Genomic DNA, 13,241 nt, shown 5'->3' on the forward strand with positions numbered 1-13,241 from the left:
ATATATTTGTTACAGTTTTCCAAGGTAAAGCGAAAGTATGGAATATTTTTATACAACCTTTCTTGGAGCTATTTCAAGCACAGCCAAGGAGTTCTTCTCATTTTTTTAATGAAGTTTTAAACTTTAAATGAGTATTTTCAGATTTGTTTTACATATTCACATCTGCAGCAGCAAAACGATCCATAGGTTACAGGGTTGTCATGGCTAAATTCCATTTTCAAAAGCATACCTGTTGTATTGGTCAGAATCTCTCCTACTTATGCTAAAGGAAAAATTATCATTAGATTAAGTGAGAAAGAAGAGATTCATCAACAGTGCCTTGATGCACATGTAGAATGCTGCTCTAGACCACTCCATGGGATATATCCTCAGGCTGCAAAATAACTCCAATTATTGAATTTGTTGTAAAGAAAAAATGAGAACTTTCACTCTGAAGAGTGGATTGGTATGGAGCACTGCATCTGTAAGAAATGAGTACACAGGTTTAAAGGAAGACATAAATCTACCCAAATGTGTATATAATTTTGTAAATTATTATTTTTATTGCGTTGGGGGGGTGCTATTAAAATTGAGGTACAAAGTTTTTATAGACATTGGTGAATAGGGATGCTGTGTGGGTTGATAACTGCATACGGTAGTAAGGGGTATGGAACAAGAGCTACGGAGTAGTTCCCAACCTGGTTTCCACATGAAGACCAGTGGAGACTGTTATTACCAGCTTGTATAAAATAGGTAGTCATGCGTTCTACTCATTTCTGACCTCCAGATGTCAATATAAAAGTCACTGTCACACTATCACACATTTGTTCATAGTCTCAATGGAGAAATGGAAGTTTAGTCAGATAGACTAAATTTAGCAGAAATAGGATCAGATGGCTGGCTGTGACCAGTCTCATGGCCAGGTTTGAGCAGTTTAAGAAATTACTGCCTGTCTGTTGTTAGTGCTCACTTTCCCTTCCTGATTCATGGCTATGAACATGCCTAGACCATTTTAGAGCAAAGTAAAGTGGCATCTTTTAAACAGTTTGATCTAACCTATTTTACTTTGGTCCTACTTTGTTTTAGTACAATCATGCAATCAATTCCTGAATGTGCACTGGGGGAAAGGGGATATACCGTATTATAACAATCATTTGTTCCTAAAAAAACGTATGTCTTTCTATTGCTTACTTCTATAGCCCCGGTGGTGGGGGTATGTTAGATTTAAAACAACTAGCAGTTCATATTCTAGCTGTGTAATATACCGTGTTCTTCTGAACTTCACCAATCTTACACATGTGTTTCTGCATAATAGACAATATGTCTGCACGCACCCAAATACATTACATAGATTGGGCTTTAAAAGAGGCGAAAAAATAGCAAAGATCAGATACCCGTTGAAATCTATGGATGTCAGTATATTTTGTGAATGACTAGTGGATCTGTAGTTTGAAATGAACACACACGTGTAAATACATGACATGATCTGGAGAGGTAAGTGCCCAATGATCCTAATGATTATGGGTTTTTTTGCTGGAAAGCAAGTAGTGTCCTTTTCCTTGCTCTAAGTGTGATAATCTTGGTATAGTTGTAGGCTAAGCATTGCCTTTTGGGGTGTTTTGAGGGTATTTCATGTTGTACAGTTTCATTCTTTCTGCCTGCATTCATTCCCCATTTCCATAATATAATAACCCACTGGTATTTCTGACTAAGAGCTATCTGAAGAATTAGGGTAGCCTGCCACTGTGGAAGCATATCAGCTTCCCTGACTCCTGAAAATCCCTGAAAACCAACCAACCAAAAGTATAAATCATATACTACTGGTTAGAGTAGATTTCAAAATGGATATTTCTCTAAAATGGAAAAAGGGAAGATCTGTGATTTCTTACTAAATTTCTGTGAAGAGTGAGTTCAGACAAAAATTTTTTTTTTTTGCAGCTTACTGTTTGCTTTTTAATAAATGTGCAATTTTTATTTTAAGGCTCTCAACCAGAATGCTGAACTAAGGAGTCGCTTGAACAGAATACATTCAGAATCTGTTATTTGTGATCAGGTTGTCAGTGTAAATATTATCCCTAGTCCTGATGAGGTAAGAGTTTGATCTTTTTTGGATTTAGAGTACAATCAAACCTTGCTAATTCTCAGTAGTATCTGAAACACTCCTGGCAAATTCCTAATTCTTTCAAATTATTAGAATAAGAATTTAACAGCAAAGACAAGGGTTCCCAAATTGTGCTATGTCTGTATACAAGGCACAAGTATCTTTCTCTTCCTGCTTTTCTCCTGCATGGAGAGTTTATTCCCAGTAGTAGTATTCATTCAGTATTAATGGCATAATTGAAATAGGTAGAGTACAAACATGGAGTAAAAACATGTGTGTTATAGCCATTGTCCTGAATATTCAAACATTTCAAACATTTGATGGTACACCAGTTAAAAAGTACATTAATTTTCAAAGTAATTTAAAATAAGTCCCTGGCGTTACAAGGCTTTATAATTGAATTCTGGGAGTATCAAAGCTGGTTCCAGTGATGTCAGATGTGACCAAGTGTCTTTTCATCTGAATTTCATGGTTGAACTTGTCTGGCACAATCCAGCTACTGTTCACAAATTCATTCCTCTTGATACAGAACTAGATCTATGATTAGAGGATTAGCAGTTGATGCTAAGCAGACCTCAGATGAAGAGATCCATAGCTCACTGCTCAAAATGTGCTTTTTTTGGTAATTGTCCGAGTCTCATCTGCTACGTACACACAAAGCCCTACAAAAAGACTGTTATTACTATCTATGCTTATATTTGGCATAGAAAAACTATTCAGGTGATTTACCACTTACCTTTTATGCACATTTCTTTTACACTAGAATAATACTTCTATTTTTCTATGTTTTATTTACAGACAGGTGAACAAATTCATGTCAGTTCGTTGTCCCAGCAAGTTTCTAATGAGAGCAGGCTCTCAATGTCTGAATCTGTTTCAGAGTTCTTTGACGCGCAGGAAGTGCTCTTGTCTGCCAGCTCATCAGAAAATGAGGTAGGCTGTGACAGCGTGCTCTGATTTTGCTCTCGGATAGAATTAGATGTCACTACTACTGGTGAATGTGCTTTTTTATGCTATCTAGAAAAAAAAAGGTATTAGAATGCATAAGGTGTAGATAAATTAACCCCACACTCCCTCGTAGTAGGGTGCAGATGTTCCATCTCCACAGATGGAACATCTCCAGACGTGTAAAACGGAAAGTGCTGTGCGTCAGTAACCTATGTTCAGTATGGGTCCTTGCTAGGTTATGGCAGTTTCAGATAAGGCTAACAGAAACAGGAGCATTTATACCTGACTATGTGATTAGCTAATTTAGTTCTAAAATTACTTAATAAAAAAATTGCTCTGATATACACGTAGAGTTGTTCTCTGTAACCGGAGAAGTAGACAGCAGCCTAAAAATTCAGCTCATTCAAGATCAAAATTGAGGAAGGTAGCTACCATTCTGGCCACAGAATCATGTTGCTCTCCATAGTTTTCCTGAGCTTTCCTGAGTTATCTTAAATGGCATTTCAGAATCCCATTAGAGTTACGTACCAGACAAGTGAAGATTGCTATATTGTTTTTTTTTTTCTGTTGTTCACACTACGTATTTTTTTTTCAGATTCCCTCATTGGAGGCTTGGATAATCATTCATGATTAATTATAGCCATTTAAGAGAGCTGTTTACAGAATTGCTGAACTAAATCACTTATCTTTTCCAAATAACATGATTATTGTCTCCAGAACATTTGCTATTACAGTTTGCTTCCACCCTCATTAGGGACATGGATCTATTTACCTTGCTGGCTGATAAAGATCTGTCAAGATTTTATAGCTTTGCACTTTCTCCGGATTTATTTTCCTAACCTTACAAAGTAAAAACAAGCAGTGGTTTGGCATGAAGGATCAACATCCTATTTTTAAATTGTCACAGTCCAGTGTGAGTTGTTCGGCAACAAATGGTAGCATTTTTTGTTCTGAATATCCAGTTTTCTCTTGCAAATTGCTGACTGAACTGGATTCTGAGGATTGTAGACGAATTCAGAAAGCAAGCTCCCCAAAGTAGAGGTTTCCATAGCTGCTGCCTTGAAATGGAAATCAAATACAGTGTTGAATTCATTTATATTAAATGAAGAGTGCTGTTGCCTGTTGTCTGGCAAATAAGGCCTTAGAGTGTCTACTTGAAGCTGACAGCCACAGCTTCAATTTCAACCTCAGTCAGAACTTTACGTCAGAGGAGCCTTTGACTTAACAGCACAAAGAAGGCAGCAATACTGAGAAGATACAAGATGCTTAAGAGTTACATCTAAGGCTGACTGCAGTTGACAGTAAAAGTATCCTTTCAAAAATAAGCAAATAAAATGTGAATATCCTCATTCCTGCTAGATTATGGAGAGCCCACATTTTTATCTTCTATTTTTTAAGCTTTTTTTAAACAAAAATACTTTTCCAGAAATACTGCTTTCAAAATACTGCACAATACTTACCTACAGAATGTTGTCTTAAGTCCTATACAATTTTCAGGTGATCGTACAAAGTTTACATTTTATTTACACCCTATAAACACTTCTTACTTTTCCATGCTGACATAGACAAACCAGAATATAGAGGTAACGATGTATATAACATATATAACCCGTCAGAATCACTAACATAACTATCCACTCCTTCAGAGGAAGAACTATGGCCTTGGCCATAGTGTTTTCGCACATGAGTTCTCCTGGTCAAAGAGATGATATGTTGACACACTGCTTTTAGAGAAACAGCAGTAGTCTTGTGGTAGACCACAGCACTAGTGAAGCTTTAAAATCTTTTTATTTATTTTTTTACCCTTAGGATTCTTTATCGGTGCTCTGTTGATGCTCTTAAAATCCCAATTTTGTAGAATAAATAGAAACACTTAAAAGTAATCTTACAGAAACATGGAAGAAAAAAATAGGCATTTTATTATTACAAACAGAGAACATTTAAGCAGATTCTTTAGTAGAGATGAATAATCTAATCAAAACAGTATTTGTGGATACCAGCAATTCTTTTTGGACATCCTCTTTCATATAGATCATTGAAGAGTACACTTCATTTTCCAAAGTGCTGCTCTCAACTTGCTTGTATTGTTTCCCTGGCTCTTCAGAAGAACTCAGATTTGCTGAAACATGGGTTGCATTTTAATGTTTTGCTCCATATAAAGAGCCCAAGTCTGCTGAGCATCCTTTCTCATCTTCCATCCCCAGTGTGTTATGCTGTTGTTCTTTCTGTTCATCCCTGATCTCATTTGAAGTTGCACTTTATGTGAATTTAATCTCCGTATTTGGCTTCAATAAGGAATTCAGAAACATATAGGGAGCATAGCATTTATCTTGACATTGTTGATGTGTTGGCAGTATGGGCTGATTGAAACATCCAGTTGATTTAGTTAAAAGCTCTAATAAGCTAGAAATTGTTTCTTTGAATATTTATTTTCCAAGTAATTATTTTTGCCTAATTTGTCAGGGTATTTGTATATATTTGAGTTAAGTGATATTTCTTTTGTTTATGTTTTAGGCTTCTGATGATGAATCTTACATTAGTGATGTGAGTGATAATATATCTGAGGACAACACCAGTGTTGCAGACAGCATTTCTCGGCAAAGTATAATGCTATGTTTTAAACTTCGGGAAATTACGTTGGTTTTGTTCATGTACCAGTTTTACTGCATGTCTACACAAACCAACTAAGCTGAAATCAGTGAAATTGAGTTGCTTGTTCTGGTGGTGAATTTGGTTCCATGAATAAGTCTCTCTCTGTCTGTCTCTGTCTGTCTGTCTCTCTGTCTCTCTCTCTCTTTTTTTAGTGCTTTCTTACAATAAGTTTTTTCCCTTCACAGTTCTTAATGGTGAGCTAACAGGAGGTGCATTCAGGAACGGACGACGAACTTGTCTCCCAGCTCCCAGCCCTGACACTAGTAACATCAATCTGTGGAATATTTTGAGAAATAACATTGGCAAAGATCTTTCCAAAGTGTCCATGCCAGTTGAGCTAAACGAACCTCTGAATACTTTGCAACATCTCTGTGAAGAGCTGGAATACAGTGAACTGTTGGACAAGGCTGCTGAAACTGATGATCCCTATGAACGCATGGTAATAAGCGTAGCATAGCACTTCTTAGGTATATGATAGAAGAGGAGCTGTTGCTTGCAGGTCTGTGCTCTCGCTCTTCCCGTTCACAAGCAGCAGACCCCCTTGCAGGGTTATATCAGTTCTTTGTACAATCACAGATGCTAGGTTTGATCTGGACAAAGCTGAGGGGCTTTTCTTTACCTCAAACCAAGTACTGCAATTATGATTCATTGATGTGAAGACTAATCATGCTCTCTAGGGCTGAGTAGGTAGGCAGGAAAAAGCCATGGTGCAACTGAGAATGTCCTTGCAAACCTGGATTCTAACCCTGTATCTGCTACAGAGATCTTATGCAAAACTGGGCAGGTGATAAAAAGACAAACTTTTAATGGGTAGTCTAAAAGTATAAATTGTATGCCTAAACTGAAGTGTTTGGGACTTACTGATAGAAGTGCTGAATACCCAAAACATCAATGGTAGTTGTGCTTTGCATATTTTACCCACTTCTGCTCTGTTCTCCGAAAAATCAGGACTTTGCTATCATCTGAAGTAAGCATCCAGAAGTAGTGGACGCTTCTTTTTTTCCACTGCTCCTGATTGTTCTGAGCTCTACTAAATGGAGCTGCAATCTGAATGCAAGTGGCATAACACTCAGTTTATTACTCCCATGGTCTGGTTCAGAGATTGCTAAATTTGGGCTTTACATGTAGATAAAAGGTGACTGAGACAAGGGCAGCACACACAGAAGACCTGACGTAACTTTGCATTAAGAATATACTAAGTGAGAGCTGTTTATGTTCACTACTGAATAGAACGGAGATCTCAGAGGAAAATAGTATGTAATCTTGTCATTAAAAATTGTCATAGATTTATTTGCAAGGAGCAGGGACAACAGGCAACTCTCAATAGAGATGAAACTTTGTATTAGGTTGTTCATGAAAAGCTTGATGGAAATTGGAGCAGCAGTATCTTTCTAAAATTGTTATTTTGGAAAAAATGTTAGAAGAGACTGACAGAAGCCATGAAGAAGTACAAATGACATTAACAGAAAAAATGCAGTGTGTACTAGTTTTGCCTGGGATATTTGGTTTTACTCCAAGACAGGCTTCATTAATGCAAATTTCACTGCTCAATGTATGATAGCACATAATGATGGTGTATATGCAAGAATCTCCAGCTATTTCTTACTTCGTCTTGCATTCTTGTCTCTATTTTAACAGGTTCTCATAGCTGCTTTTGCAGCATCAGGCTATGCCTCTACATACTTCAGAGCAGGAAGCAAGCCATTTAACCCAGTGCTTGGTGAAACTTATGAGTGCATTAGAGAAGACAAAGGATTTCGATTTTTCTCAGAGCAGGTAAAGCCTGTTCCTAGATAGACACTTCAGTTTAAATTTTGGTTCCTTTGTTCAATAGAGTAACCTTAATTTTTCTTTGTAGTTAAAATGCTGTGTTTTCTTAATAATAAAGAAAGCTTGTTAGCACGAGTGAACCTCGTTAAATGCTAGAAGGCATGTGTTTTTATAGTAATCGCTTCAGTAGTAAAGACATTTTAAGGACATAATGTAAAAAAGGAAGTTTAAGTTACATTGGTTTTCCTAGTAACATAAACTTATAAATTGCATGGGCTATTTGGTATTTTTAACTTGCAGTAACAGTTGCAATGTCTTAGAAATGAAAATTAACTGCTTTTAATTCATCCCAACTGTTTTTCAGGTTAGCCACCATCCTCCCATTTCTGCCTGTCACTGTGAATCGAAGAACTTTGTATTTTGGCAAGGTACACCTTTTTAATTCAAAAGCAGAAAAACTACTTAATTAGCAAGTAAAAACTCTGTCTATCCTACAGATTTAGCTTTGCATTTGGAACTTGCACAAAATTTTTATATTTATTATTGTAGTTGCATATTGGAAACTGATGAATTGAATTATTTCACTCGACATTTTCATTCTTATGAGAGAGCAGACATGTTACAGTTTTCCTTGTCACTTGTAGGTCTGTTTATATATATTTTCTGCTTAAAAGTGTTTTACCAAGTAAATCGTTATTTCTCTTAAACACAAGTAGTTTGGGGTGGGGGTTCTTTTCTGTTTTGTTTTTTTTTTCACAGTTCAACAGGAGCTGTTTCTTGCCTTGACTGTAGTGGCATATGCATTTAATTTATACTGAACATTTTCATGCAAGATTTGACAATAATGTAGCATGGAGCAACTTCTATGAGAAAATAAAAATTTATTTAGTTTTTCTGACCTAATGCCAATTTCCATTATATATATATATATATATATATATATATTTTCATAAGGAAAATTATGTTTTCCTGTTCTGAGCTGGGTGGTCTATCATAGATCATCTCATGTGCTACAGTTCATTGCAAGTGAAAGATTTTGGTCTTTTCAATTTTGTAAGTCTTTCACTACTGTATTCAGATATCAGATGGAAAAACAAATTCTGGGGAAAATCAATGGAAATTCTGCCGGTTGGAACATTGAATGCAACTCTTCCGAAGTAAGCTACTATCTCATTTCCTTTTGTTTAGTTTATGGTCTTTGCTGTAATCTAATAGTACGCCCTGCCTTGTGATTGGATTGGGTGAAGTGAATACAGATATCACGTGAAGAGTACTGGTGAGGCTGTTAGTGCCTAGCTCGCATCTCTCCTGACAGTACAGGCTGGGTTACTGAGGCATTGCTGGAGCCTGAAGATCTGTCTGGGTGCTTGGAGTGGAAATGTATGGACTCTCTGGAAACTGGAAGACCGAGGGGAAGAGAAATGTTTGAGGGGGAGAACACCATTTCTGTATACTATAATAATCAACTGCTTAGAAGAACATGGTGGAGTACAGAAGTGTCCCCAGCTAGTACTGCCCTTACTAGGGCTCTGAGTATTGCTAATGGTGACTCAGAAGAACCAGTAGTAACAATGCAAGGGCATTTTCCAGAATGTTGTACATTCTACACAAGCCAAAACATTTCCTTCAGATATTGCCAGAGTAGTGAGAGGAAGGAGTTTCACCACAGATAAAACATGGTGTAAATTCAGAGAGGGTATTTAAATGTATATGCTGCTTTTGCACTATTATATCTGCAGAAATACTGTAAATGGCAGCCAAATTTTCTTCCTGCCTTTGACAGTACAGCATCCTCAGGGACTTCATCTCTTCATCCATCTCATAAAATTGCAGTCAGAAGCAGCTTTGCCTTCTGTTTCCATGTTTGCTGCACAGTTCTACAGCAGAGCGAGCACAGTGTGATTCCCTCGCTCTGTTCCATTGCCTGACAGTGGAGATGCTCTGACTCTGGGTCATTGATACAGAGAAAAAAGAATGGTGTCTCAGTGAGCTCTGCCTTCCTGCTTCCCTTCCGTTCTGTCCTTTCCATATGGAGGTAGTTCTGCTTGCGTTGTCTGCCGATAGCCTCAATCCAGCCTGTGCTTTTAGGGTATGTTGATCTGTGTGTCTGTTCAGTCACACTGAAATTGTGGCCGGAGCAGTTAATGCTCTGAGGACAATGAATATTCCCCACAGGGCTTCAGTGCTTCCCAGCGTTTTGCTTTTGTGGCTTATAGCAGCATTCCTTAGCTTTCTGCAATGGAGTGAGTTTCCCTGTAGAGGACTAGTGATGTGCCCAGAAGCTAAGCCTTTAATAAAATAAGCTGTTGTTTCAAGGTTTTTGAGGAATATGATTTGCATATATGCTAAAGGAGCTATATTTTACTCTTACTTACATTGCCAATTACTTGTTGATCTGTTCTTAGGTATGGAGATTACTATGTCTGGAACAAAGTCACTACCTGCATACATAACATCCTTAGTGGAAGGAGGTGGATAGAGCATTATGGAGAAATAACCATCAGAAACACAAAAAGCAGTGTTTGTATTTGTAAGCTCACATTTGTCAAGGTAACTTATGAATTCTAATACTTGTAATATACTCACAAAAGTGCACAATTTTACTTTTAGCTGTTCCTTCAGTATTCCTGAAATTCACATTCCTTATTTTGTCTTACCAACACTGTTTTTGAGAAACAACAAATCCCTACGAAAATCATCAATTGAGAGTGCTGCTGTAAGTAGCGTGTCTATTCCATTGAACCAGTCTATTTTATATTAATTTGTTACATTTCTGTGTAGTTTTGTGCTTTATTTTTGTTATTTTAGGTTAAAAATAAAATAATCAACATTTCTTCTTTGATATCACAGTGAGAATAAGTCACTGTATGGACTTCTGTGCATTTCATTTCAACCTGCATTAAAATTTGGCCCTGAATTTTTTATCACTTTAGATTCGATAATGCTGCTTTTCTTCATTATTTTAATATGCAGACAAGGACCGTATATAAGAACAAATTACTGTATAACTCTGTTAGTACTGATTATTTTCCCCCAAAAACCTTTTTTTTTCATTTTGCAACAAAATATATCAGTACCATTGTAATGTTAGCAGTGGTGCATTGCTGCATATCTGAAAGTCATGAGTTGATGGATGTTCTGAAAGTGGGCAACCAGTTCAGTAGCTGAAGGTATAAGAAATACATGTCTAAGAAAAGCACAATAGAGAAGAGAAATGGAAAACAAATACTAAGTAAAACTGGCTGAAAGTCTTAAGTCTTACCATCAAAGAACTCCCTTACGTGTAGAGGTGTAGTCAGTATTTTCTCATATAGGAAGAAGAGATTTAGCTGGCTCTGATTCTGCAACATTCAAAGTGTTGCTTTTACTGCTGAACTGTGTGGGATTTGGTGAAGGAACAATATGGTTCTTATATATGCTGGTAATTTTTTGGGTTTAAATTCCTTTATATCAAAACCACATATCGAATCATTCAATATTTCTCAGATGCTAAAGCAATTAATATTTGGATCATTTGAATTTTGAATTCTAATACTCTTGATTCCAGATGAGCCATTTTGATACAAAATTTGGAAGCTTCGGTTAGTGACACAAACTAACATATGCGCAGTGTGTGTATGACACAGTGAGGTGGTATAATGCACAGTATGAAGCAGTGAACTAGTAATTCTTTACTTTGTTAAATTGCAGGTAAACTACTGGAATTCAAATGTAAATGAGGTCCAGGGTGTTGTGATAGATCAAGAAGGGAAAGTGGTACATCGCCTTTTTGGAAAGTGGCATGAAGGCCTTTATTGTGGGGTTGCGCCTTCAGCCAAATGTATATGGAGGCCAGGTAAGAAGCTTGTAGTAAGTGCTAAACTATGGCAGCCGCTTTAGTGTAACTGTAAACTATGTAAAGCTGTATTAGCTGTCATTTTAAATACACAAAATACTACTGAGGAGGTACCTGGCTAGACAAATAAACAAGAATTTACACTGAGTTTACGATGATGGTAAATAGAAGCATTCCTGCAAGGCATAGTCTTCTACATCTCAGTCTGACTCCTGATCAAATGTACTGGGGGCTTGGGGACATTATAAAAACAAAATTAAGAAAATAGTTGGATGTCCATGCCTGACTTTTCTTTTCACGAAGGGTAACTCAATTGTGTTCAACAGAAAGGAGGTGCTAGTTGACTGAGTTTGTTGTTTTAATACTTCATTAACCCAATGGATTGGTCTTCAGAGATGATGAACCTCTGGTGACTTCAGGAGCTGAAGTCAGCTTCCTTATAGCTAACTCAGAGACTTTAGGTTTGAATTACTGTTGGTTTGTATCTGCAGTCTCTTGGATACATGCACAGTGATTATCCAGGAATTGCCGTTTTGCACCCATTCTGCTCTGATTGAAACTAGGGCTAAAGGTTCAGGATAGTGCTGAATAAGTCTGTGAGCGAGCATACATTCCAAAATTAGCATTAAAGATCAGCTAAGGTTAGCTTTTATACAGACATTTTATAAGTGCGCTTTTCTGGGAAGAAGAAAGTATGTTTAACTCAAAAATCTTGAAAACAGTAATTTTTATTTAAAAAGGAAGATCATAAAAGTTTTAAATCTATTAATATGTAATTACAACCTCTGCAGAGAAGTAGTGGAAATTAATCTTTAGTGAAAGTTGTTCCACCTAGAGAATAGCTTTTTGATGCTTTTTAATTGTACATGAAAAGAGTAAAATATACTAATGCATTTTGCTGTTATAATTTAATAAGTATATGAGGCTTTGTTGCATATTTAGAGTAATAGTTTAAAAAGCATTTTTCTTTCTCATGCATATTCATACAGGCTCCATGCCAACCAATTATGAACGTTATTATGGCTTCACAAGGTTTGCTATTGAGCTCAATGAATTAGATCCAGTACTGAAAGATCTTCTTCCTACAACAGATGCACGATTCAGGCCAGATCAAAGGCAAGAATGCTCATTTATACTTTTAATATCTGGTGATTTTAAGGCTTAATTTGGCTGAGTATTGAACTTTTTTGAAGTCTTCACTACAGGCTGAACTAGATTTTGGATCAGAAGATTATGCTGGAAGAGAAGGTATTCAGTGCTGTAGTCAAATTTCTGTTTTATCCGGTTGAAAAAAATGAGCATAGAAAGCACACTGTTGGTATAGTAGAGCTACATACAGAGTAGGAAATCTTTTAGAGGAGATAGGATTCCTAATAACAAACATGCTCTGAATGGAAGCAGTGTTAATTCCCTCTTTATACTCATTCATAAAACCATTGGGGGTGTGTTGAAGAAGCTAAAGGAAGTGCTGCAGGCTGTGGGTTAGGTACATGTAACTGGGCAGGCAAAAATCCTGTGACTGGTTTCTTATTTTGAAAAGGTAGGATCAGATCTTAAAGTAGGTACAACACAAACAAGCATGGTTCTGCTTGTCTTTTGTGAGGAACTGATGCTAGAAAATCAGTTGTTCTAGGCACTGTATAATCACTATAGGATGTGCTGTTATTCATACAGGCTTCTGGAAGAAGGAAATGTAGAAGCAGCAGCAATAGAGAAACAAAGAATAGAGGAGCTCCAGAGAAGTCGGAGGCGGTACATGGAAGAAAACAGCATTGAATATGTACCCAAATTTTTTAAGTGAGTCTTCATTTCAGTAATAAGCCTCTGTTTGTTTTCTCTAGAGCATCTGGACAAAGTACTGCATGAATTACCACCAGCCTAGTCTATTCAGACATGAAAGACAATTTTATAAGTGTGTGTGTGTGTGTGTGTGTATACGTATATATTTTTAATACC

General features: G+C 36.8%; 1 protein-coding gene across 5 annotated transcripts in view; it reads left to right on the forward strand.

Moving 5' to 3' along the window:
• OSBPL6 (oxysterol binding protein like 6) overlaps window positions 1-13,241 on the forward strand; it is a 104,116-nt gene that overhangs the window by 79,542 nt on the left and 11,333 nt on the right. For all 5 annotated transcript variants that reach the window (XM_062578206.1, XM_062578205.1, XM_062578207.1 and 2 more), the window contains 11 exons: window positions 1,961-2,068; window positions 2,879-3,013; window positions 5,543-5,630; window positions 5,866-6,119; window positions 7,319-7,456; window positions 7,815-7,878; window positions 8,529-8,607; window positions 9,856-10,000; window positions 11,141-11,285; window positions 12,275-12,401; window positions 12,960-13,082. In XM_062578206.1, the coding sequence (XP_062434190.1) occupies window positions 1,961-2,068; window positions 2,879-3,013; window positions 5,543-5,630; window positions 5,866-6,119; window positions 7,319-7,456; window positions 7,815-7,878; window positions 8,529-8,607; window positions 9,856-10,000; window positions 11,141-11,285; window positions 12,275-12,401; window positions 12,960-13,082 (1,406 nt within the window). The remainder of the gene's footprint in view (window positions 1-1,960; window positions 2,069-2,878; window positions 3,014-5,542; window positions 5,631-5,865; window positions 6,120-7,318; window positions 7,457-7,814; window positions 7,879-8,528; window positions 8,608-9,855; window positions 10,001-11,140; window positions 11,286-12,274; window positions 12,402-12,959; window positions 13,083-13,241) is intronic.

The sequence above is a fragment of the Rhea pennata genome, chromosome 6 (assembly GCF_028389875.1).
Source record: "Rhea pennata isolate bPtePen1 chromosome 6, bPtePen1.pri, whole genome shotgun sequence".
In the NCBI taxonomy this organism is placed as follows: Eukaryota; Metazoa; Chordata; class Aves; order Rheiformes; family Rheidae; genus Rhea; species Rhea pennata.